The sequence below is a fragment of the Oncorhynchus keta genome, chromosome 23 (genome assembly GCF_023373465.1).
Source record: "Oncorhynchus keta strain PuntledgeMale-10-30-2019 chromosome 23, Oket_V2, whole genome shotgun sequence".
NCBI lineage: Eukaryota > Metazoa > Chordata > Actinopteri > Salmoniformes > Salmonidae > Oncorhynchus > Oncorhynchus keta.
In genome coordinates this window covers 29,419,327-29,443,818 of record NC_068443.1, presented here as the reverse complement: position 1 = coordinate 29,443,818, position 24,492 = coordinate 29,419,327, and the positions used below count along the sequence as shown (strand labels likewise).

Sequence of the window (24,492 nt, the reverse complement as noted above, 5' to 3'; positions counted from 1 at the left end):
ATGCGGATGACACGCAGCTGTACATTTCAATGAAACATGGTGAAGCCCCAAAATGGCCCTCGCTAGAAACCTGTGTTTCAGACATAAGGAAGTGGATGGCTGCAAACTTTTGACTTTTAAACTCGGACAAAACAGAGATGCTTGTTCTAGGTCCCAAGAAACAAAGAGATCTTCTGTTGAATCTGACAATTAATCTTGATGGTTGCACAGTCGTCTCAAATAAAACTGTGAAGGACCTCGGCGTTACTCTGGACCCTGATCTCTCTTTTGAAGAACATATCAAGATTGTTTCAAGGACAGCTTTTTTCCATCTACGTAACATTGCAAAAATCAGAAACTTTCTGTCCAAAGATGATGCATAAAAAATAATCCATGCTTTTGTTACTTCTAGGTTAGACTACAGCAATGCTCTACTTTCCGGCTCCCGGATAAAGCACTAAATAAACTTCAATTAGTGCTAAATACGGCTGCTAGAATCCTGACTAGAACCAAAAAAGATTATCATACGACTCCAGTGCTAGCCTCCCTACACTGGCTTCCTGTTAAGGCAAGGGCTGATAAAGGTTTTACTGCTAACCTACAAAGCATTACATGGGCTTGCTCCTACCTATCTTTCTGATTTGGTCCTGCCGTACATACCTACGCGTACGCTACGTTCACAAAATGCAGGCCTCCTAATTGTCCCTAGAATTTCTAAGCAAACAGCTGGAGGCAGGGCTTTCTCCTATAGAGTTCCATTTTTATGGAATGGTCTGCCTACCCATGTCAGAGACGCAGACTCGGTCTCAACCTTTAAGTCTGTATTGAAGACTCATCTCTTCAATGGGTCATATGATTGAGTGTAGTCTGGCCCAGGAGTGTGAAGGTGAACGGAAAGGCTCTGGAGCAACAAACCGCCCTTGCGGTCTCTGCCTGGCCGGTTCCCCTCTTTCCACTGGGTTTCTCTGCCTCTAACCCTATTACAGGGGCTGAGTCACTGGCTTACTGGTGCTCTTTCATGCCATCCCTAGGAGGGGTGCGTCACTTGAGTGGGTTGAGTTACTGATGTGATCTTCCTTTCTGGGTTGGAGCCCCCCCCTTGGGTTGTGCCGTGGCGGAGATCTTTGTGGGCTATACTCGGCCTTGTCTCAGGATGGTAAATTGGTGGTTGAAGATATCACTCTAGTGGTGTGGGGGCTGTGCTTTGGCAAAATGGGTGGTGTTATATCCTTCCTGTTTGGCCCTGTTTGGGGGTATCATCGGATGGGGCCACAGTTTCCTGACCCCTCCTGTCTCAGCCTCCAGTATTTATGCTGCAGTAGTTTGTGTGTCGGGGGGCTAGGGTCAGTTTGTTATATCTGGAGTACTTCTCCTGTCTTATCCGGTGTCCTGTGTGAATTTAAGTATGCTCTCTCCAATTCTCTCTTTCTCTCGGAGGACCTGAGCCCTAGGACCATGCCTCAGGACTACCTGGCATGATGACTCCTTGCTGTCCCCAGTCCACCTGGCTGTGCTGCTGCTCCAGTTTTAACTGTTCTGCCTGCGGCTATGGAATCCTGACCTGTTCACCGGACATGCTACCTTGTCCCAGACATGCTGTTTTCAACTCTGTAGAGACAGCAGGAGCGGTAGAGATACTCTTAATGATCGGCTATGAAAAGCCAACTGACAATTACTCCTGAGGTGCTGACTTGCTGCATCCTCGACAACTACTGTGATTATTATTATTTGACCATGCTGGTCATTTATGACCATTTGAACATCTTGGCCATGTTCTGTTATAATCTCCACCCGGCCCAGACAGAAGAAGACTGGCCACCCCTCATAGCCTGGTTCCTCTCTAGGTTTCTTCCTAGGTTTTGGCCTTTCTAGGGAGTTTTTCCTAGCCACCGTGCTTCTACACCTGCATTGCTTGCTGTTTGGGGTTTTAGGCTGGGTTTCTGTGCAGCACTTTGAGATATCCGCTGATGTACAATGGGCAATATAAATACATTTAATTTGGCCTCCTCCTTTAAAGGAATATAATATGATTTGTTGCTATTTTTACATTTATGTTATAAACAATGGCATTGGTCAAATAAATAAAAAATGTGAAGGGAAAAGCCAGGCAGTGGATGCTGACAACAGCTGTTGGAAGATAGCATAAAGCTGAGGGAACGGCTCTCACCTTCCTCCCACTGCAAAGTCTGAGACAGCGTAGTAATAGGACTTTAGGACCTTGGGATCATTGAAAACTTCATCTCCAAATGTGTTGAGCCTGTTCAGGGTCACTTTGATATCTGTGGCTGTCACCCATTCCTGAAAAGAAAAAAGACAAATGGACAGTGTTAAAACACAGCCAGGTCAGACTCCACAAATGTGTGTGCCAGGCCTTGCCTGCTAAATATGTTTGGAGAGTTATTCATTTACAACTTTGCTTGACGGACGAGAAAAGGGAGAGAGGGTTGAAGATTCCAAAGTGAGTTGCACGATAGGTGTGTTTGACTTGAAACTAATTCTTATCCTGTTGAAAGTTTCTATTTCAAATGGGAGACAAAACCCTATCCCTGGTACTAGTGCAGCTGTTTAGAAGAGGAAAATAAATACAGCAAAACTAATCTAAACCTCAGAAATTCTCATGGAATCAGACTGGTCCCAGAATCAGAACAACATATTGAAAGCCTTTTGTTTGCTTGCTTAGAATTACAGCAGCAGAGGACATATCTGGAGTGAGCACTGGAAGATCGCACAAGGAGTATTACCAAGGAAGTTGGAAACCTTAACATCTGTTAAAAAAAAAAAAATTATAAAAAAAAAATGTCTATCCTGTTCACAAATGGAGGTTTATAATAAATAGTCTGTTTTACATTTAACATTGTAACACAATGTTCTGAATATTTCTGAAGAGGAGTTGTAAACGCAGCCAAGTCAAGTGTGTATCATCTCGCTTGCACGTGCAAAATTATTTGCCAACAAACATTCTGCAGAATTATTGGGAGTCTAACTACTACCAGCAGACTAATTTAAAACATATTTCAGGATAGAGTTTTTGCTGATAACAGCTCCAATGTTTTGCCACTTATAGCCTAACTCTATGAGAAGACACATCCATAGGGCAGCCATGAGTCAAAGCAGGTTCCGTCTGCCTCAGGCACGGGGCCAATGGCTCTCCTGGTCGACTATTTTAGTGACTTCACTGGCACTCTCTCATACAATACCAATTGTATCCAGGCAGATACTTAAAGCTGGATGAAAATATCATTTCCCCCCCAGTTAATTATCTTGAGACTAGAGGCCGACAGATTATGATTTTCCAACGCAGATAGCAATACTGATTAATGGAGGACCAAAAAAAAGCCGAAACCGATTAACCGGCAAATTAGTTTTATTTATTTGTAATAACGAAAATTACAACATTACTGAATGAACACTTATTTTAACTTAATGTAATACATCAATAAAAATCCATTTAGCCTCAAACAAATAATGAAGCATGTTCAATTTGGTTTAAATACTGCAAAAACAAAGTGTTGGAGAAGAAAGTAAAAGTGCAATATGTGCCATGTAAAAAAGCTAACATTTAAGTTCCTTGCTCAGAACATGAGAACATATGAAAGCTGATGGTTCCTTTTAACATGAGACTTCAATATTCCAAGGTAAGAGGTTTTTGGTTGTAGTTATAGTATTTATAGGACTATTTCTCTCTATACCATTTGTATTTCATTAACATTTGACTATTGGATGTTCTTATAGGCACTTTAGTATTGCCAGTGTAACGGTATAGCTTCCGTCCCTCTCCTCGCCCCTACCTGGGCTCGAAACAGGAACACATCGACAACAGCCACCCTCGAAGCAGCGTTACCCATGCAGAGCAAGGGGAACAACCACTCCAAGTCTCAGAGCGAGTGACGTTTGAAACGCTATTAGCGCGCACCACGCTAACTAGCTAGCCATTTCACATCAGTTACACCAGCCTAATCTCGGGAGTTGATAGGCTTGAAGTCATAAACAGCGCAATGCTTGAAGCACAGGGAAGAGCTGCTGGCAGAACGCAGGAAGGTGCTGTGTGAACGAATGCTTACGAGCCTGCTGCTGCTTACCATCGCTCAGTCAGACTGCTCTATAAAATATCAAATCATAGACTTAATTATAACATAATAAGACATAGAAATACGAGCCTTTGGTCATTAATATGGTCGAATCCGGAAACTATCATTTTGAAAACAAAACGTTTATCATTTCAGTGAATTACGGAACTGTTCTGTATTTTATCTAATGGGTGGCATCCATAAGTCTAAAAATTGCTGTTAACATTGAAGGTTGTGCAATGTATGTCATTATTACGTAAAATTCTGGCAAATTAGTTCGCAATGAGCCAGGCGGTCCAAACTGTTGCATATACCCTGACTGCGTGCAATGAACGCAAGAGAAATAACAATTTCACCTGGTTAATATTGCCTGCTAACTTGGATTTATTTTAGCTAAATATGCAGGTTTAAAAATCTACTTCTGTGTATTGATTTTAAGAAAATCTAACCATTGGTGTTTATGATTAGGTCCAGTCGTGCAACGATTGTGCTTTTTACGCAAATGCTCTTTTGTTAAATCATCCCCCTGCGTTGCATCGATTATATGAAACACAGGTCACGCTAGATAAACAAGGAATATCAACAACCATGTGTAGTTAACTAGTGATTATGATTGATTGATTGTTTTTTATAAGATACGTTTAATGCTAGCTAGCAACTTACCTTGGCTTCTTACTGCATTCGCGTAACAGGCAGGCTCCTTTTGGAGTGCAATGAGAGGCAGGTGGTTAAAGCGTTGGACTAGTTAACTGTAAGGTCGCAAGATTGAATCCCGGAGCTGACAAGGTAAAAATCTGTCGTTCTGCCACTGAACAGGCAGTTAACCCACTCTTCCTAGGCCGTCATTGAAAATAAGAATGTGTTAACTGATTTGCCTAGTTAAATAAAAGTGTAAAAATATATATATATTTTTTATCGGTCAAATCGGTGTCCAAAAATACAGCCATTTTGATTATTCGGTCAACCTCTACTTGAGACACCTGTGGGCTATATTTTCTATATACAGAGTGAGTCTGTGTGAAAACGTTTTGGTTGATATTGTTGTACGAAAACATTTGCTATCCCATATTAAAGAATCTTTAACAGTTATTAAAATATTACCTAGCGACTCCACTTAACAAATAAACTCTCCATGCAACGTAGCCCTGTGACACCTGAGAAAGGTATCCCTTCCAGAGAGTCCTGGGCTTGGGTATAAATATGTAACGTATGGAAGTGTATAGTGCCAGAGCTAAATGTATTAATTTGTTCGAGGTAGAGTATTCAGTATGAAAAGTTTGGTTATTCCACACAGGTGAAAAATAGCAGGATCAATGACCCCAGCCACCCAAGCCATAGACTGTTCACTCTGCTACCGCACAGCAAGCGGTACCAGAGCACAAAGTCTGGGACCAAAAGGTTCCTGAACAGTTTCTACCCCTAAGCCATGAGATTGCTGAACGGTTAATCAAATGGCTACCTGGACTATTTGCATTGACCCCGTTTTGCACTGACTATGCACACTCACTGGACTCTACCCACACATCCTTACACTGACACTCCAACACATACATGCCGCTGCTACTCTGTTTATTATCTATCCTGATTGCCTAGTCACTTTACCCCTACCTACATGTTTCCTCAACTACCTCGTACCCCTGCACATTGACTAAGTACTGGTACTCCTTGTATATAGCCACATTATTACTATCAATGTTGTTACTATTTAATTCCGCATGGTTGGGAAAGGGCTCGTAAGTAAGCATTTCATGGTAAACGTCTGTTGTAAAACTGTTGTATTCGGCACGGTGCATGCAACAAATAAAGTAGTTTATAACTTAATGGTTAGGCTATAAAATCTTACTGGAGTCATTTGGGCTTAAAGTCCGATGTAGGCTAGAAGACTCCCTTGGGCTTCATCTGGAAACACACAAAATTCTCACTTGCTGAAAGCAATGCGCAACTAACATTTCCAGCTGTGCCTCTTCAGAGCCAAATTCAATCAGTACTGTAGTGGGAAATCTGGAGGCGTCACCTAGCAACCTGTTGCAACACTTGGCACTGGTCAGGCTCTCACACTTTCCCACCTGAACTAGTGTGCTACTCCCTTCCACTGGGCATGCCTGCCAACAGCACATATGTCCATGCCAAAATATCTCAAGTCTACGGGCCAACTTTACGTTACTATGTCCACCTGCTCTTCCACATCATTGATTTCTTCAACGCTACTGATATAAGATGTACTAGTAACTCTGTGCCTCAGACAGCCCTGGAAAAATAAAACAAAATATTAACAGCCACCCAGGGACACACAAGTATGGGATATCACACATCTGGAGCTGGAACAAGAAGCATCACAAAGTTCCTATATCAAGATCTCTTGAACACTATAAAAACAGCCATTTTTTTACCTGTAGAACTAAGCTTGAACATACAGTATTAGAGACGATCACACAGTTATTTTATCAAGGTTTCTCAAATGCTATAAAACAGCTGAGTTTTTTTCTTTACCTGAAGAACTGGGCTGTTGTCAAAGTTGTAAGCACTGGGTCGGCCCTCGAGGGTGGAGAAGGCCACGTTTCCTCCAGTCAAGGGTGAGATGTCACTGAACTCGTCTGTGCAGAGGGCCTGCTGTTCGTCCTCTCCGGTGCGGATGAAGCCTCTGTTGAACTTCTGGTAGGTCTTCTCACAGGAACCACTGTAGTACTGGTAGGGCGTCCATGGTCCATCCTCACTTGTGCGCTTGTAGATGGCGAAGCTCTCTGGGCGGCTGGTGTGAAACTTGAGTCGCACGTAAGTGATGTCAAAAGCCTTGCCTGAAGAACCAAAAAGAAACATGAGATAACTGATACCAAAAGCTAAATCAGTCACTAAAAGTCACAGTTTATAACAAGTCTTTTCCAGATGCATTGTTGGTTTAAGGCAAGACAAAGGAGGATTTCCGAAGGTCTCCAGTGTCCTCCAGTAATACTAGAGGGCCTTTTCAAAAACCTATTTGGCATGTCTGAGCAGGCTAGGAGTTGTTGGGGGATGAACACCAAAATATATCTGCTAAGAGCTTGGAGAAATGTTATGGGGAGACATTTGTTTAAAGAAATGGCAATCTTTCAATATGGCTACAGGGGGTACAGTTTGCTTTAGCAAAGAAATTGCTCTCTAAACAGAGCTGCAAAAACAAACATATATACAGGAACTATTGTGGCACAAATATAGGTGAAGACATGTAGCTCACAGATAATATAGATTTCTCAATCTGTTAATTTCCTTCCGAGTAAGTGTTTATGCATGATGTTGCAGTCACCATGACAATGAACTTCCTTACTTGAGGGACCTCTTAACCCAACAGGCTTTGTGGTTCAAGGTTTATCTGAAAGCAATATGTATTTTACTGCAGGGTGTGAGCTGGTTGTCGTGAACGCAATTCGTTACATTGCAATTAAAGTGAACTGTCAAAAATGCTATGTTCTGGAGTGCCTGCTTTGGCCCTGTGTGAGTCTCCTACTCAAACAGGACTGGTACAAATTTGACCTCAACTGGGCCGTGAGTCACTAAACTAGGTGTGGATTTCAACAGGTCTGCTTCAACACACAGAATTATTTTCGAATGAAATAAAAACCGTAATACAGTGATGTAGATTATTTGCCTTTAGATCCATTAGCTCATGTTCAATTTCTCGTTATAAATCTATCCAAGTAGAAAGAAGTTCAGCTTTACACTGAGAAAGATGCAAATTAAAACATGGGGAAAAAATCTCAAATCAAAGTGCAACAGGCATAAATAACATCAAGCTCAACCAATTCTGACCATTTACAACTAATTTATCTACTTTTCCCACTATTCACTTCCATTACAATGCACAGGCATGACACCAAAATAACTGAATGTGAAATTCTGTGAACAAGCACATCTTAAGAGGGTTGGAGCAGCAGGGAAATCATACTGGGAACAGACTATCATTGACATCTAATTTCTAAAACCTCCCCACATCCTCGCAAACAAGACAAACAGCATCTGTTGGCGCAGCAATGAAGTGGCACGCATAGGGGCAAACAACAAAGGGCCCCTCGTCAACCCAACAGAGGAGCCCACTCAGTGGAGACAAAGGAAGACTCAACACTGAATACAGGTGGTCAGGCAGTCACTAGAGATTAGTAGTCTAGTTCACAGGCAAGGCAAGGCTAGTCCTGAAGATAATGAGCGAAGGGCCATGAAAATACGCCCTTTCAATCTGTCATTTCAGTAATGTAATAACCATCAATACTGAGCAGGAATAGCTGACAATTCAGTCTTTACAATTTGTTTTGTCTAATTGTAGTTAAATATTGCACGTCTTTAATGCAATTACAGTTATGATAGAGCTGATGCACTTAAAATGGCCAATAATACTCCATGTAAAAGTTGACTAAACACCATTTTCAGTTGTTAGAAACCCATTTATGTCTCAACTAATCCGAAGGAGACTTCGACAGGAGAGTAGCTTTATTTGAAATTCATGAATGGCAGTGTTCCATGGATTTACCAAGTTTTCTGGCCCAGAGCTGTCTTGCATAAAACCAAGAGGAATTCCGTCTTTCCTTACAGAACAATCGGTGTATTGAGCAGCAAAATAATAGTACAGTCGGAGAACGCAAACAAAGGGCAGGCTGTGGGGACCCCTTGTGTTCCTCCACAAGAAAGTATTAAAGAAAAGGCTTAAAAAGACGCAAGATAAAGACGAAGATACAAGTCGGTTAACTGTGGGGTCGTTTTTCCTCATTAGCAACAGTGGGGGTCGGCTAGGGTGGGGAGTTGTCAGATTAACAATCTACAAAACTCCTTCCACATCAGCCACCATGACACATGATGAGCTTCGGAAGAGCTGTACTGTACACAAGAATTAGCCTGAAAGAAATCTCCAGAACTCTGATGCTGTAGCCTAATACTCAATTAACTGGTATTGGTTAACCCGGTCTTAAACCCTACCATTGTTAAGACACTAACCCCATGAAAAACTTTTCAGGACACCCACCTTAGTAAGGCTTTACATTATAAGCCACTCTTGTGAGTTACAGCAGAGAACTAAAGGAGGGGGGACTTCAGCCATGTGTGCACCTGTCCACTCCTCAAACATGTTCTAGTTGAGTGAGGCTGTGACATGGTGGTGGTGATTGGGGGAGGGGAGGTTGAGAGGGAACTGGCTGGAATGTGCTTCCGCTCGGCAGAGTGACGCCAGTGAAGTGGAGGGCTGACGAGAACCAGAGAAAGACTTGAGGGAGAACACAGTTTGGGGAAATAGTCTGTGTTGGGAGGCAAATATTTATTGTTGAAATGTGAGAGAAAGCTTGTGACTGTTCCTAAAAGTGGATCGTCTGATCAGGAATTATCTTCAAAAGTTCTGCAGAAGAACAACAAATGAGGCATTGATTGAATGTGAGAATTCCTACCTGTCTTTAGTGGCTTACAATTGTTTAATGGCAAGAACTGAACAAGGACTTTTTAAAACATACTTTGAAGATTAAATGTAATATTCAGCGACTCGTGTATTTACAAGTAAATTCTGCGCATACAAATGCAGCTTATATAACATCTATTCCGACGATCAAAGATGCATTCGGCTGTTTTAGGAGTAAGCGCGAAATCCACATTTTACATTCCCAAACATTCTGACAAGCCACACTGTGGTTTCCTAGGGTCTCTAAACATGTCATTAGAACACGATGTGTGTCACCACAGCAAGGTTGGACATGCATTTCTAGTTAAATTTGATAGGCCAACCCGTTGAACACAAAACAAGAACCCAATGAAAAGACCAACGTTCTTCGAACAACAGATTCAGGACATTTATGTAGATAACTACCACGGGGGATATTCCAGGGGGTGAGCAGGGGTTCTTTGAAAAGGTAGTAAATTCATATCATAGCATGAAGTCGCTGTCAAAACGTTCAAATATCTTTGCCGAGCCCATGGCCAGTTAATCACATAGGCAATTTCTATGCTCAAAAGCAGTGAACGGTCGAAGAAGAAAATATTGCTTTTCCCAAAGACAATCTCATAAATCTATTTTAGCACAGAAAAGTCTCATAAATCTATTTTAGCACAGAAGAGTCTCATAAATCTATTTTAGCACAGAAGAGTCTCAAATATATTTTAGCACAGTAGAGATCCTTCCTTGAGAACATTACAGTCAAGGGAGGAAGACTCCCACACCATTAATTCATAATCTAGCCTACGTGAGTGCCCAATCAGCCAACAGACAGAACTTTTTGTCCTTGGTACTAGCAATTTATTACACAGAATTCATAATGTAAAGTATGCTGTTAAAGGCTAGTCATTTAAAAAGTAGCCGTGATATGGTGGCTTCCCTTGAGACGAGGCACGTTATTTTCACGTCAAATTCCTTTGAATGTATTGTAGACATCCTTGGGTTAAATAAAAGGTGGTATGTTTTGCTGTTGGCTATTTGATGAAGGGTCTTTCAACACACCTCTGTTGTCTCAGAGGAAAGGTGGTGAAACTGATTATTAGTGATCGGGTTTGGGATAAGGTTTAACTGAGATCCCACAAAGGGCATCAACAAACAAAGCTGATGGCTTCAGGCTGAGTGTTTTAGCAACCAGAGCGAGGCTGTACGAGAAAATGGTACCTAAAGTCAGTGTTTTCCTGGGAGAAAAGGCTCAGTCCCACCAAATCTCTTAATCAATCTCTGCATACGCCGTTACCTCTCCAACTCCTCCCGGGGAGCAAATATGGAGTTGGTGGTTTTCACCCTTTTGTCTGGCTGATAACTCTGATTATTCAAGCCCTCATCTTATGAAAGGCCTAATTATTCCATAAAATCATTAGAAAACCCCCCATTAGTTCAGCCAAATTAGTAGAAATAGCTGAGACATAAAATCTTGTCAATAGGATTCGCTACATGTACATTGTTGAGGGGAAAACAGCAAAATAAGACATTTAAAAGACATACATTTTCAAGTGATCTCTGGGTTGATATCCTCTCGAGGTGTCACACAGAATCTTTTCCCTCTACATGCTAATTTTAAGGTGTGCTCTTATTTGCACCTTTTAGAGGATTTGCTGGGATGTTTTGCCTCTTGCTTGCATTCCTTCCATCCCCTTACACCCAGTAGAACACAGCCCGGGGGTGAGCAGCAGGAAATATCTAGGTGGTGGGGGATTACGGGTTGTTGTGGGGTGTGGGTTAATTCCAGGGGAAGGCCTCGAGCCACAGCATGGTCCAATTAAATTTCCTCCCATGACCTCATCGCATTCTTTACATAGGAGATGAACAATGACCACTTTGACTTTCAACATGTGGGCATGTCCACTTCACCCCCCCCCCCCACACACAATTTTCTCCATCTGCTCAGGAGATATGTAGAACATCTGTTTAACGCAACACTCCCACGGGCTGAACCAATACACGGACAGACTTTGGGATAGGATACAGCAATGACCATTAACTCACTGCGATCAATTCACTTCAGGGGCTTAATCCAATAGACCTCGCTAATATGATCACAGGATCATAGGGCGAATTGTAGGGCTAATTGTAACCTATAGGGCCAATTCATTAATATCACATATCCCTTGCTTGTGTGCTGACACAACAAGTAGACTACGCCTCAAGTGTATACACAACCCCCCCTGTCAATGTAAGCATGAGCTGCATGAGAGATGACCGTGTGCTTCTGAATTCCACAGCAGAAAAGAAAAGGCCTAACAGCATTAGGGACATTTTCCTTTTCTCTAACAGGTGCCATGTTGGGTCAGTCTGACAAGTAAAACTTACCAGGATAAAAAGCAGAACAAATTGAACTTTTTATTTGGAAAGGGTGGGGGAGGGAAACATTACAATTGAGGAATCTGAGGAATGTGCCCAAGTTCATCATCTGAAGAGCAGATAACACGTTACGAACTGCCTCAATGAAAACTGTCAGAAGGGTGAAAAGACACCCCCCTCACGCGGATGATCGCTAAAATAAACTGTTTCCGGCAGGTCCAGTGATTCATTGGGAGCCCCCTCCCTGTCAGAAAGAGGTGCTTTCCCAACATTTTAAGAAACATCACAATGATGCCAATAGGCTGACAGCTCTTTATTTCTACCAAACAGTGGAATCATTGCCACTGGTGATACAACTGTTGTACCTTGTACCTCAATTCAAATATTCTTGACAGTTGGAATCCAAGGGTCAACAGGCTTAACCATTTTGAAAATGACTGACAACCATGAAAAGGTTGCCATGCTCACATCTTTCAAACACGGTCTGATGCAGAAGAAACCAGGTTGGCCTAAAGTAAGCCAGGGCTGTTTTGCGCGATCCTGTGAGCCGCATGGCGTGGGGGCAAGTATAAAAATAAAAAAAACTGGAGACTGCATCAAAGATGACCGACCGTTATTTTTTACATAATCTACTCAGATTGGCATACGTCGATTCATGGACCGTCTATATCCGGGTTGCATCTGGTTTACACGGCCCAACCTCACATGGACACTAGCACTCAGCGCACACAGGGAGCAGCGACTACTACATCACATCATCCAAAAACATGGCAGATATTGGATGAACAGAACATTAAGATCGTCAGCTGTGAGTTTTAAAATAAAAAAAATCAGCCTCAGCGACAATTACTTAAATAATTAAATGGATGTTTTGTGCACGCAAATTAGGAATTTTCAAATTCGAGTCCAGGCTCTGTTGCAGAATTGTTAGACACTACTACCGCAATAACATCTGCTAAATATGTGTACGTGACCAATAAAATTTGATTTGGAATGGGCGTCAGTTAAACTGCAGTACCCAAGCAAGGCTGTAGGAGCAGTCAAAACTGCTTCTAGACTGGAACCCTGCCCCCTTGAGTGGGAGTGGTGTCCCGATTCAACTTTGAGTGAAGTGTAGTGCCTTTTCAGCACATTAATTGGCCCTCCAAACAAAGTGAATCAAGTTGCTGACTTGCTGGCAAGTGGTACCCAACATTCCAATAAAGCTCTGCGACCCATGACTGGGAAGTTGCTCAAAAAAATACTAGGAAGGAAGAAAATGTAAGTGAGTGATGTAGTGATGTCCATTCTGTAGGGTTATATAGCTCGCCTTACCACTAGTTGCTCCATTTAAGTTCCACTCCCCCACGAGGAACACTTGAAAACGAGGGGGAGGGACAATGGCCAGTATTGGGACGGAGCCTTGGCTGGTATTAGGAACATGTATTACAGTAAAACCTGTAATACGGTTGACAAACATTCATATTCTTGTAAATATGTAAGCACGTTTCAATGTGTTCCATACTCAAATGACTTGGGCTACATGTTTGCATTTCTAGTTACATTTGATAAGCCTACTTGTTAAAACAGCTCAATGAAAAACAATAGCCTAGTTCTAGCCTAAATCAATTGAGTAGCAATCTTTAAGGACAAATCTAGGCCTATTTCTACTTATAAGCAATTCTTCACATGATAGTGGAATGCTGTTCCTATCAATTCAATCTCCTCCCCTGCTTTAGCAGTAAACACAGCAGCCTGCAGGCACAGATTGGTGGTGAGGAGATTAAAATCGAAGCACATCCTCACACGGAGGTAGTCTAATCGTGGTGGACCATTGTTGAGAATACTGAACAACAGTGTAGTATCCCGGGGGGTGGGCTGATGGGAGGTTCTCTGAGGTAGCGTCCCAAATGGCACCCTATTCCCTAAATAGTGCACCCTATTCCCTATATAATGACTATGGCCCTGGTCAGAAGTAATGCACTATATCAGGAATAGGGTGCTATTTGGGACACCATGGGGTCTCCAATTAAGGAGGGCAGAGGAGGACAAGCAGGAAGTGACCAAGGGAGGGTGGGAGGTAATGATTGCTTTAAATGGATAAAGACACTGCCCCATCATTCATTCAGGACTTGGGGGGGGGGTCTCATCTCCTTAGTCACCAGTGTGAAAAGAAAACGACTAGTGGTGTTGGCAAGGCTGCAATTGTCCCACTCGCGACTGTCCCTTGACTAAGGAATAATGTGGGGTTGGTTACATCATGGGAAGATTGAGGTAATCCTCAAGTTTTGGTAATACATGGGGGGAGCAAGCAGACTCGTATTTAACATAAAATATGTCCATCTGCCTTGATCAAACTAGATTAAAACCAGAAACAAAGTGCTGTAGGCATTTCTGTTACGTATTACCAAAAAAACCACAGTTACAATAAAAAATGATTAACAAGTTTTATTTTGTCCACGATGTCGGCCTAGATCCATGGGGGTCACAAAACAGAGACTCTTTGGCTAAGCTTTAATTGCTCAGGCCACCTAAGATGAAGCCACCCAGCCAATAGGTGTTACAACACATGGATGACAGGAACAAACAAAAGTGTCCCCCTTTGCCCACCGTGCCTAAATGAAATCGAGACAAAAGATCTCAAAAAGGACACAGCAGGGACAATTTGCTCAGTGTTGCTTCACCGTCCTCCCAGGCTTTTCTCTGAATACTGTAGTTGGGGACAAGTCCTCAAACAATTTCTGTGGCTTTATGAAAAACTACCATGGAATAGGCAATTTACAGAACAACAAATGTATCTAGACTCAGAACAACACATGTATTACATGGGTAGGTCTAACTAATGCCTTAGGGAAAACGAAGGTTAACAAAGTAATGTAATGTATCTAATTTTATAGCACCGCATTGAATTGGCCACCTACAGGGAGGGGTCTGATGAATACTCACTCACCGTCTGTAAATCTCTTTGGTTTGCTAACTTGCTAGCTATAGGTGACTATCTTGCAAGATCAAGCCTCCTGGTTACAGCAGAGACAATCAATACCCTCCTGGATCAAGTGTGAGCAGCCTTTTGAGATAGTTGTGTAACTTTATGAGCTGGGTTGTCTGTCTTTGCATTTAGTTTATGTTCGCTTGTTAGCATTTAGCTAGCATCCTATATGGGAATTCGCTAGTACTTTGTTGGCATTTGTTAGCATAAAGTCATAGTGCCCCTTTTGTGCACTGCCGGTAATACCGTATACCCCTGTATGGTACAGGAATAGTATGAAGGTATCTGGATACTGCCCAACCCTAGTTGTAATAATACTGAGAAAATGATACATGCTCTTTTAGTGTAAGAGCTACTTGAAAAGTCCACCTGAAATTTCAGCCTGTTTTGGATGGAGATTTGGCCTTCCATGGTGACATCATCATTCCGTAAATTAGTCAATAGACCAATAACAAAGTTCCAAACCTCTCTGCCAATAACAGCTTATTTTCAGTTTTCCCCTCCCCACCCAGACCACTCCCAGACAGTCCTAGCAAAATTCTTGCTTGAGAAATTGCCCTTTGCTAAGAGGCTTTTGATCATTTTAATTGAAAACAATCACCGTAAAGTACTTAATTGTTACCCAGAAATGACATTTGCTACTGAGATTACAACGGCTGCATTGGACCTTAAAAAAAACAGTTGACAGACATTTGAAAGACATCCATTTTAAAAAAAAGAAAGCCAAACAGGTAATAACATCGGGCTTTTCTGCACCATATAACAACACACCTGCTGGTGGTATGCAGTGAGACTGCCCGAGGATTTGGAAGTTACTATGTGGTTCATTTTGGCCCTCTTGAAACATTTGGATTGTCAAAGCTTTAAAAAAAACCTGCTATTATCATTGCATTTACTTGATAGCTATCTACACAAATAGCTAGCTAGAACAAAGTGTTAAAATCATTTAAAAATATTAAAAGCAATACAAATAACCTGCAAGTGTAAAAATGTGTGTAAGTGGGAAAGGTTATGCTAGTGCTTTGTTTCCTTGTTCAAATTCAAATCACAATTGATAAGATTTCATCTTTAAACTGGGTAGGCGACATGTGAAGCTGAGCATAATGAATGTTAAATAATTAAGAAGTATGCCAAAGCGTAAATGGAAAAACATTCAATACTTTTTTTAAACAAACCAACTGATAAGGCACATCTGGCAGCACAGTTGCATACCTCTTTAAGTTGCTCACGTAAGGGCAGACTGGGGGCAAGTGATACGTTTGTGATATGGATTTCCACTTCTACTCTACAAGCAGAGAATTTACAGCAGTGTAGTAGTGTAGAGAATTAGGCTCATAAAATATTGAAATAAATTGTGGAGGATCTGATCTAGAGGATGACAGCAGTGGTAAGGGGTTCTGCTTCACTCCTCAACGGCATGTCTTCACTTGTATAGCGAGCCTCATAGTTAAAGATCAACTTGAAAAAGCACTTCAAAAGCAAAAATGTATTCCCAAAGTGTGCCAGTCAGTGGTGTAGTGGAGAGTATATACAGGTGTAACCACTTATTTTTCAGTGGACATTGTTATACTCACTTCTTAATCCCAACTGATACGTATCATAGTGTAGTGGAGGTACACGCCGTATCAATTAATAGGGTTGAGGGAACAGATCGGAATATTTAGCGTGAAAATGTTGATAAACTATTTCTTCACATTTTAGGCACAGCAATGCACACATGGCAGTAGGCCATGGATGTTCCAAAGTGCAATTTGCCGGAAAACACCATTCTAAAATATGCACAGCACTTGCGAGTGGTTTTACAGATTTAAAATATCTGTTATGAAGAGGGGGATTGAAAGATACAACTATCATGGGCTGCTAATCTGATTAGGATAATGCCTTTGACTGCTAGACAATTAAAGAATGTTGAAAGAGAATAGGAGAGCGCACAATGAAGAAGTCTACATAAAATAATTGCCTCTACGTTTCTGTGGTGGTATTTTGGCTATAGGCTACTTTGAAGCAAGATAAGACATGCCTCATAATATGAAGTAAAACATCCAGGTTTCAAACAATTAAGGAACAGGAAAAATATAGCGATTCTAATGATAGGTCTAACAGTAGTCTTCTGGTAGATGGAAAGGCTCTCAAAAACTCTCTCTATTAAACCCACCTATGTCGAAGTCAGTCAAAAGATAACAGTTTTACAGTATTTAAAACAGTTTTCCCAGACACATGTTTTAACATGCATGTCAGACATGTAACAGCTGCATATACAGTTACTGAAGTCAGGCCAAACCTCATGTCCGGCCCTCCTCCGCAAATAGCATACTACACACTGCCTCTGGGTGGGAGTTGTAGCAGGAAATCCTCTCTGCTTTATACAGGCCTGTCGTTCCAGGCCTGCTGTTATCAATAAAACATTTACACAGATAAAGGTGTCAAACTACATCCACCTGGCCTAATATTAACTGTACAAAAACATGGATTCAATCATTAACTGTATGGGGCTGTATGGGTTTTGTAGGCCTAAATTACTCAAAAGGGAAGAATATATATATTTGAAAAGGGAGTCATGGAATGAATGTCCTTTGTTGGAATGGTTTGTTCTCCGATAGAAAAAGAAAACTGTCACACTGGGCTGGGCGGTATACTGTATTTATTTAACGATATACTGATATTGATGCACGGACCGGTTTGGGTGTTTACCTTACCTTTTATAACGGTATTTGAATGTTTTGTTAAATGTGACACGCCGTGAGTAACGTCCATTTTTATAGTTTCCTACACTACTTGAGTCATCTCTATAGGTCCCTCTCCATGCCTCTTAACACAGACCTAGCCCCGCCCCCTGTCACTCAAGTAGCGAGTTTTGTTGTTCCTTGACCACTAGACACTTGCGTTCAGTCTGCATGGTCAATGCTGAACACGCAACAACATTGATGACAAAAATGCTGTTTTCATCCCAAACCATCTCAATTGGGTTGAGGTTAGGTGATTGTGGAGGCCATGTCATTTTAGGGCTGGACGGTATACCATATTTGACTATATACACACACACACCAGCATTTATGCGTGGACCAGTTTGGGATTTTATTTGACTTCCTATAACGGCATTTGAATGTTTGGTTTGTTAAATTTAATACACAGTGTGTAATGTCAATTTTTATTGTTTACTCCGCTACTTAAGTCATCCCTCTCCGCTCTCTCTCCATGTGGCTTTCCACACAGACCTAGACCTACCCAGTCACTCAAGGAGCGCATTTCAGGTTCCTTGACCACCAGACACTTTCGTTCAGTCTGCATGGTCAATGGAGCACAGGCAACGACGTTGTTTCCACTTTGATCTTAATATAAATCCACAAGCGTTCTATAATTACAATATTAGTTTGTGTTTCTTACATCTGCAAACAGCTACACTACCGTTCAAAAGTTTGGGGTCACTTAGAAATGTCCTTGTTTTTGAGAGAAAAGCAAATTGTGTACTACTCCCTTCACAGAACAGCGCAAACTGGCTCTAACCAGAATAGAAAGAGGAGTGGGAGGCCCCGCTGCACAACTGAGCAAGAGGACAAGTACATTAGAGTGTCTCGTTTGAGAAACAGACACCTCACAAGTCCTCAACTGGCAGCTTCATTAAACAGTACCCTGCAAAACACCAGTCTCAATGTCAACAGTGAAGAGGCGACTCCGGGATGCTGGCATATTCTAGGCAGAGTTGCAAAGAAAAAGCCATATCTCAGGGTGGCCAATAAAACTAAAAGATTTCAGACGAGCAAAAGCACACAGACACTGGATATAGGAACTCTGCCTAGAAGGCCAGAATTCCGGAGTCGCCTCTTCACTGTTGAAGTTGAGACCGGTGTTTTGCGGGGTACTGTTTAATGAAGCTGCCAGTTGAGGACTTGTGAGGCGTCTGCTTCTTGAACTAGACACTAATGTACTTGCCCCTTATTCTTAATGATTCTGATGAAGATATGCTGTCTTTATCAAACTGATGTTTTTGCATTTTTTCGGGGTGGGAGGGGGTGTCCTCTCTTTTTAAAGATATTATGAAACCAGGGATGGGCATGAGTAACTTCGGGTTTCTCCAAAATGAACAACAAAGGTTGGAGGTCTTCTGTATTATCTCCCATCAACTATACAATTATCACATACAGCTTGAAAAAATGTCTTGAGCAAAGAAACTACAAAAGGGTACAAGTATTACGTTTCTAACTGGACTAGCTATGTATAAATCATTTCACATCTGACACCTGACCCATAATTATCCCTTTTCTCCCCTTTGCCGAGTGCCTTGAAAGAAGAATTCACGTTTACCTTGCTTTCCCCCCAACCACAAGGGGATCATCACTCAGAACAGGCTAAAATTACCCTGCAAGAGTCTGCATGCCTGTGTAATACATCTCTTTCACAGACACACACTGTCTATAATAATAGAAAATCCTCTCCCTTAGGCATTTAATCATTTCCTGGGCACAGACAAAATCAAAATTTCTCAAACGACCTGGCCCCCCCATGCAGTTCGAGTGCACTTCCTATTTGATTTTTCCGAGGTCAGTGGGTTGGAAGAGAGTCTTAGGAATGGAATTGCGAATAGATTTAGATTTCAAAATGTACATGACATCCTTGCCTTACCTTTCGTTGTGGCTGGCAACGTGACATTTACTCTTCAGCTCCTAACTTATCATTAAAAAAACAGCTACAAAAAAAACAGCCACAAAGCCAGTAAGGATATGACAATTATATATCTATATATTTAAAAAAAACTTAATCTAAAACATATTACACTATTAAACAAGGCAATTGAGATAGGAATTAACTGAAATGTGTTATTCACACACACTATAGCTTCAGCCTTGGGTCAATAGGTGGAATTTTGTAATTACTGGATCTCTATGGCAAGACGCATCATTCACCCAAGTTTCATCAAAATCGGTCAGTGCCGTTTGTGACTAACATACACTACCGTTCAGTGTTGGGTTATTTAGAAATGTCTTTGTTTTTGAAAGAAAAGCTAATTTTTTTGCCCATTAAAATAACATCAAATTGATCAGAAATACAATGTAGACATTGTTAATGTTGTAAATGACTATTGTTGCTGGAAACGGCAGATTTTTTTATGGAATATCTACATAGGCGTACAGAGGCCCAAAATCAGCAACCATCACTCCTGTGTTCCAATGACACATTGTAAAATTATTAACTTGGATTAGCTAACACAAGGCTAATTGATCATTAGAAAACCCTTTTGCAATTATGTTAGCACAGCTGAAAACTGTTGTTCTGATTAAAGCAGCAATAAAACTGGCCTTCTAGACTAGTTGAGTATATGGAGCATCAGCTTTTGTGGGTTCGATTACAGGCTCAAAATGGCCAGAAACAGACGCCTCACAAGTCCTCAACTGGCAGCTTCATTAAATAGTACCCGCAAAACACCAGTCTCAACATCAATAGCGAAGAGGCGACTCCGGAATTCTGGCCTTCTATATCCAGTGTCTGTGTTCTTTTTCCCGTCTTAATCTTTTAGTTTTATTGGCCAGTCTCAGATATGGCCTTTTCTTTGCAACTCTACCTAAAAGGCCAGCATCCCGGAGTCGCCTCCTCACTGTTGACGTTGAGACTGGTGTTTTGCGGGTACTATTTAATGACGCTGCCAGTTGAGGACTTATGCGTCTGTTTCTCAAACTAGACACTAATGTACTTGTCCTCTTGCTCAGTTGTACAGCGGGGCCTCCCACGCCTCTTTCTATTCTGGTTAGGGCCAGTTTGCGCTGTTCTGTGAAGGGAGAAGTACACAGCGTTGCACAAGATCTTCAGTTTCTTGCCAATTTCTTGCACGGAATAGCCTTCATTTCTCAGAACAAGAATAGACTGACGAGTTTCAGAAGAAATGTATTCGTTTCTGGCTATTTTGAGCCTGTAATCGAACCCACAAATGTTGATGCTCCATATACTCAACTCGTCTAAATAACGTCCGTTTTATTGCATCTTCAATCAGAAGAACAGTTTTCAGGTGTGCTAACAGTTTTAAATAATAAATTAGCCTTTTAAAATTATAAACTTGGATTAGCGAACACAATGTGCAATTGGAACACAGGAGTGATGGTTGCTGATAATGGGCCTCTGTACGCCTATGTAGATATTCAATTAAAAATAAGCCGTTTCCAGCTACAATAGTCATTTACAACATTAAAAAGGTATACACTGTATTTCTGATCAATTTGATGTATTTTTTAAAAAATGGACAAAAAAAGTAGCTTTCCTTTCAAAAACAATGACATTTGTGTGACCTCAAACTGTGTGACCCCAAACTTTTGAACGTTAGTGTACGAACGAACGGATGGAGACAGATCCACAGTCCCCTCCCAGATTTCATCATGGGGGAAAATAAAGCAACCAAACTAGAGGTTGACCGATTTAAATCGGCACTTCTCTTGCGTTCTGTGCAACAGAGTCAGGGTATATGCAGCCGTTTGGGCCGCCTGGCTCGTTGCGAACTGTGTGAAGACTATTTCTTCCTAACAAAGACAGCCAACTTCGCCAAACGAGGGTTGATTTAACAAAAGCGCATTTGCGAAAAAAAGCACAATCGTTGCACGAATGTACCTTAACATAAACATCAATGCCTTTCTTAAAATCAATACACAGAAATATACATTTTTAAACTTGCATATTTAGTTAAAATAAATGTTAGCAGGCAATATTAAACTAGGGAACTTGTGTCACTTCTCTTGCGTTCATCAGAGTATATGCAACAGTTTGGGCCACCTGGCTCGTTGCGAACTAATTTGCCCGAATTTTACGTAATTATGACATAACATTGAAGGTTGTGCAATATAACAGCAATATTTAGACTTATGGATGCCAACCGTTAGATAAAATACAGAACATATTTCATTTACATTACATTTACATTTAAGTCATTTAGCAGACGCTCTTATCCAGAGCGACTTACAAATTGGTGCATTCACCTTATGACATCCAGTGGAACAGCCACTTTACAATAGTGCATCTAAATCTTAAAGGGGGGGGGGTGAGAAGGATTACTTATCCTATCCTAGGTATTCCTTAAAGAGGTGGGGTTTCAGGTGTCTCCGGAAGGTGGTGATTGACTCCGCTGTCCTGGCGTCGTGAGGGAGTTTGTTCCACCATTGGGAGGCCAGAGCAGCGAACAGTTTTGACTGGGCTGAGCGGGAACTGTACTTTCTCAGTGGTAGGGAGGCGAGCAGGCCAGAGGTGGATGAACGCAGTGCCCTTGTTTGGGTGTAGGGCCTTATCAGAGCCTGGAGGTACTGAGGTGCCGTTCCCCTCACAGCTCCGTAGGCAAGCACCATGGTCTTGTAGCGGATGCGAGTTTCAACTGGAAGCCAGTGGAGAGAGCGGAGGAGCGGGGTGACGTGAGAGAACTTGGGAAGGTTGAACACTGAAAGAATAAACGCTTTGTTTTCAAAATGATAGTTTCCGGGATTGGACCATATTAATGACCCAAGGCTCGTATTTCTGTGTGTTATTATATTATAATTAAGTCTAATGATTTGATAGAGCAGTCTGAGCGGTGGTAGGCAACAGCAGGCTCGTAAGCATTCGTTCAAACAGCACTTTACTGCGTTTGCCAGCAGCTCTTTTATGACTTCAAGCCTATCAACTTCCGAGATTAGGCTGGCAATACTAAAGTACCTATTAGAACATCCAATAGTCAAAAGGTATGTGAAATACACATTATATAAAGAGAAATAGTCCTATAATAACTACAACCTAAAACTTTTTACCTGGGAATATTGAAGACTCACATTACAAGGAACAAGGAACTTAAACATTAGCTTTTTTTACATGGCACATATTGCATTTTTACTTTCTTCTCCAACACTTTATTTTTGCATTATTTAAACCAAATTGAACATGTTTCATTTTTTATTTGAGACTAAATTGATTTTATTGATGTAATATATTAGGTTAAAGTTTTTTAAAAAGTGTTCATTGTTCATTCAGTATTGTTGTAATTGTCATTATTACAAGTATATATATATATACACCAAAATCGGCATCGGCTTTTTTTGGTCCTCCAATAAATCGGTATTGGCGTTGAAAAATCATAATCGGTCGACCTCTAAACCAAACCATATTACACTTTTGAATAATGCTACGATTCACTAGCAGACAATTCAAGGGTTTATTTTCTCGTTCATAGCTACACCCATTCAATTTAGCTTGCAAGACAATAACACAGCTGGCTACTGCTAGCTAGTAACATTATGAAACATGAACGTTTATCCCACTCACATGAATATAAAAGTACAGTAAAGTTATCACAATGTCATTCATAGTATAGTACAGAGCTTGTTAAACAAAACGATGTCTGCATTCTCCTTAGCTACATCATAATAGCTAGCTACTAGTTAGCTGAATGCTGGCATTAGCTAACGTTAGCTGAACCATAGGTAGATGGCTCTTCGGGCTACATTACAGGAAAATGTCTATTCAAAAAGTCAGCTTTTACAAAAACATTGCTCTGCTATAAACTATTTTTACTGTAGGAGCATCGGGCTCAACCACACAATTCAGAAGTACACTGCCCTGCTTGGAGGGGGGCAACTGATGGGAGAGTGTTGTGTGCTACATGACAGTTTGTAAGTTTATATTACAGTATAAGGTCTAGCCGAGAGTATTTTATCTACATCTCTAGGCAAGCTCTTGTAGTGAGAATAAGCTCTAAACCAAGTTTGTCAAGTTTATTTATCACAGCCTTAGGTTATGGCAGGGTAGAAGTATATAGAATGTGAACTGACATGGCTCTTTAGAAAAGGCGACAAGAGCACCGTCACTTAGCCAGGCCACCAACATATGGTAAATCATATTGACAACTGCTGATCTGATTACACATAAGATTAGGCTTTATGTCAATGCCTGGAAACACTGGCACACCCAGTTGCTCTCTCTAGGACCAGGGTTGGTGAGTGACCACTGGTCTAGGATATATACATCAATATTGATGTTCTCTCAAACATTTATTTAAGCCACAGGACATGTTTTGGATCCTGGGGTAAAGATTTCACCCTTGCTGATGGAAATTGCGTTCTACCAGCTTCAACGCCCGTTGCCAAAAATCTGAAGGCCCACCCCTGGAGATAACACACCTTAGGGATAGTAGCCAAGCAAAGGTTTAAAATAAATATTAATGTTGGCGCAAAGATGGCAATTTCATCCAGTAAGGCATTCCATCCCAGGTTCTTTTCAACAGACCTCCACCAAGAAAGAGGTACCGGTATGCTTGTTTAAAAACCCTGCAATATACAAAAAGTTTACCCAGCCACTAAACAGAAAATGTAAAGAGAACAGAACAAGATGTGATTCAAATTATAAAGACTAAAAGAGAAACAACTTCATTTCAGATACAAGACAAAAGTACTGTTCAAAGGCATCATCTCCCTGATACAGGGTTTCCCAAACTCTTTGTCAGTCAGAGGTCACAAGAAGAAAACAGGAAAAAATATTGCGTTACCTGTATACTTTTCTACACGTTATCAAGTATATGATAGTTAACTAGTCATAAAATATTCTTTATAGAAGCTTTTAGAACTTTCGAAGCTAATGACTTAACAGCAAGCCTGTGCATGTTATATCAATATAGTTTTGCCTGAGAAATAAATTGTGGGATTTGGTGCAAAACGATTCGACGCACTAACATCTGTTGAATAAACACATTCATTTCCGATTCTAAATACAAATCTGCTGCTGATGGAGCTCATGAGCTA

General features: G+C 41.2%; 1 protein-coding gene across 1 annotated transcript in view; it reads right to left on the bottom strand.

The window, feature by feature from the left end:
- Positions 1-24,492, bottom strand: part of LOC118402123 (laminin subunit gamma-1-like) — a 72,376-nt gene that overhangs the window by 27,284 nt on the left and 20,600 nt on the right. The window contains exons 2-3 of the mRNA XM_035800061.2: positions 6,537-6,841; positions 2,147-2,277 (exon numbers count right to left, since the gene is read on the bottom strand). Of these exons, the coding sequence (XP_035655954.1) occupies positions 2,147-2,277; positions 6,537-6,841 (436 nt within the window). The remainder of the gene's footprint in view (positions 1-2,146; positions 2,278-6,536; positions 6,842-24,492) is intronic.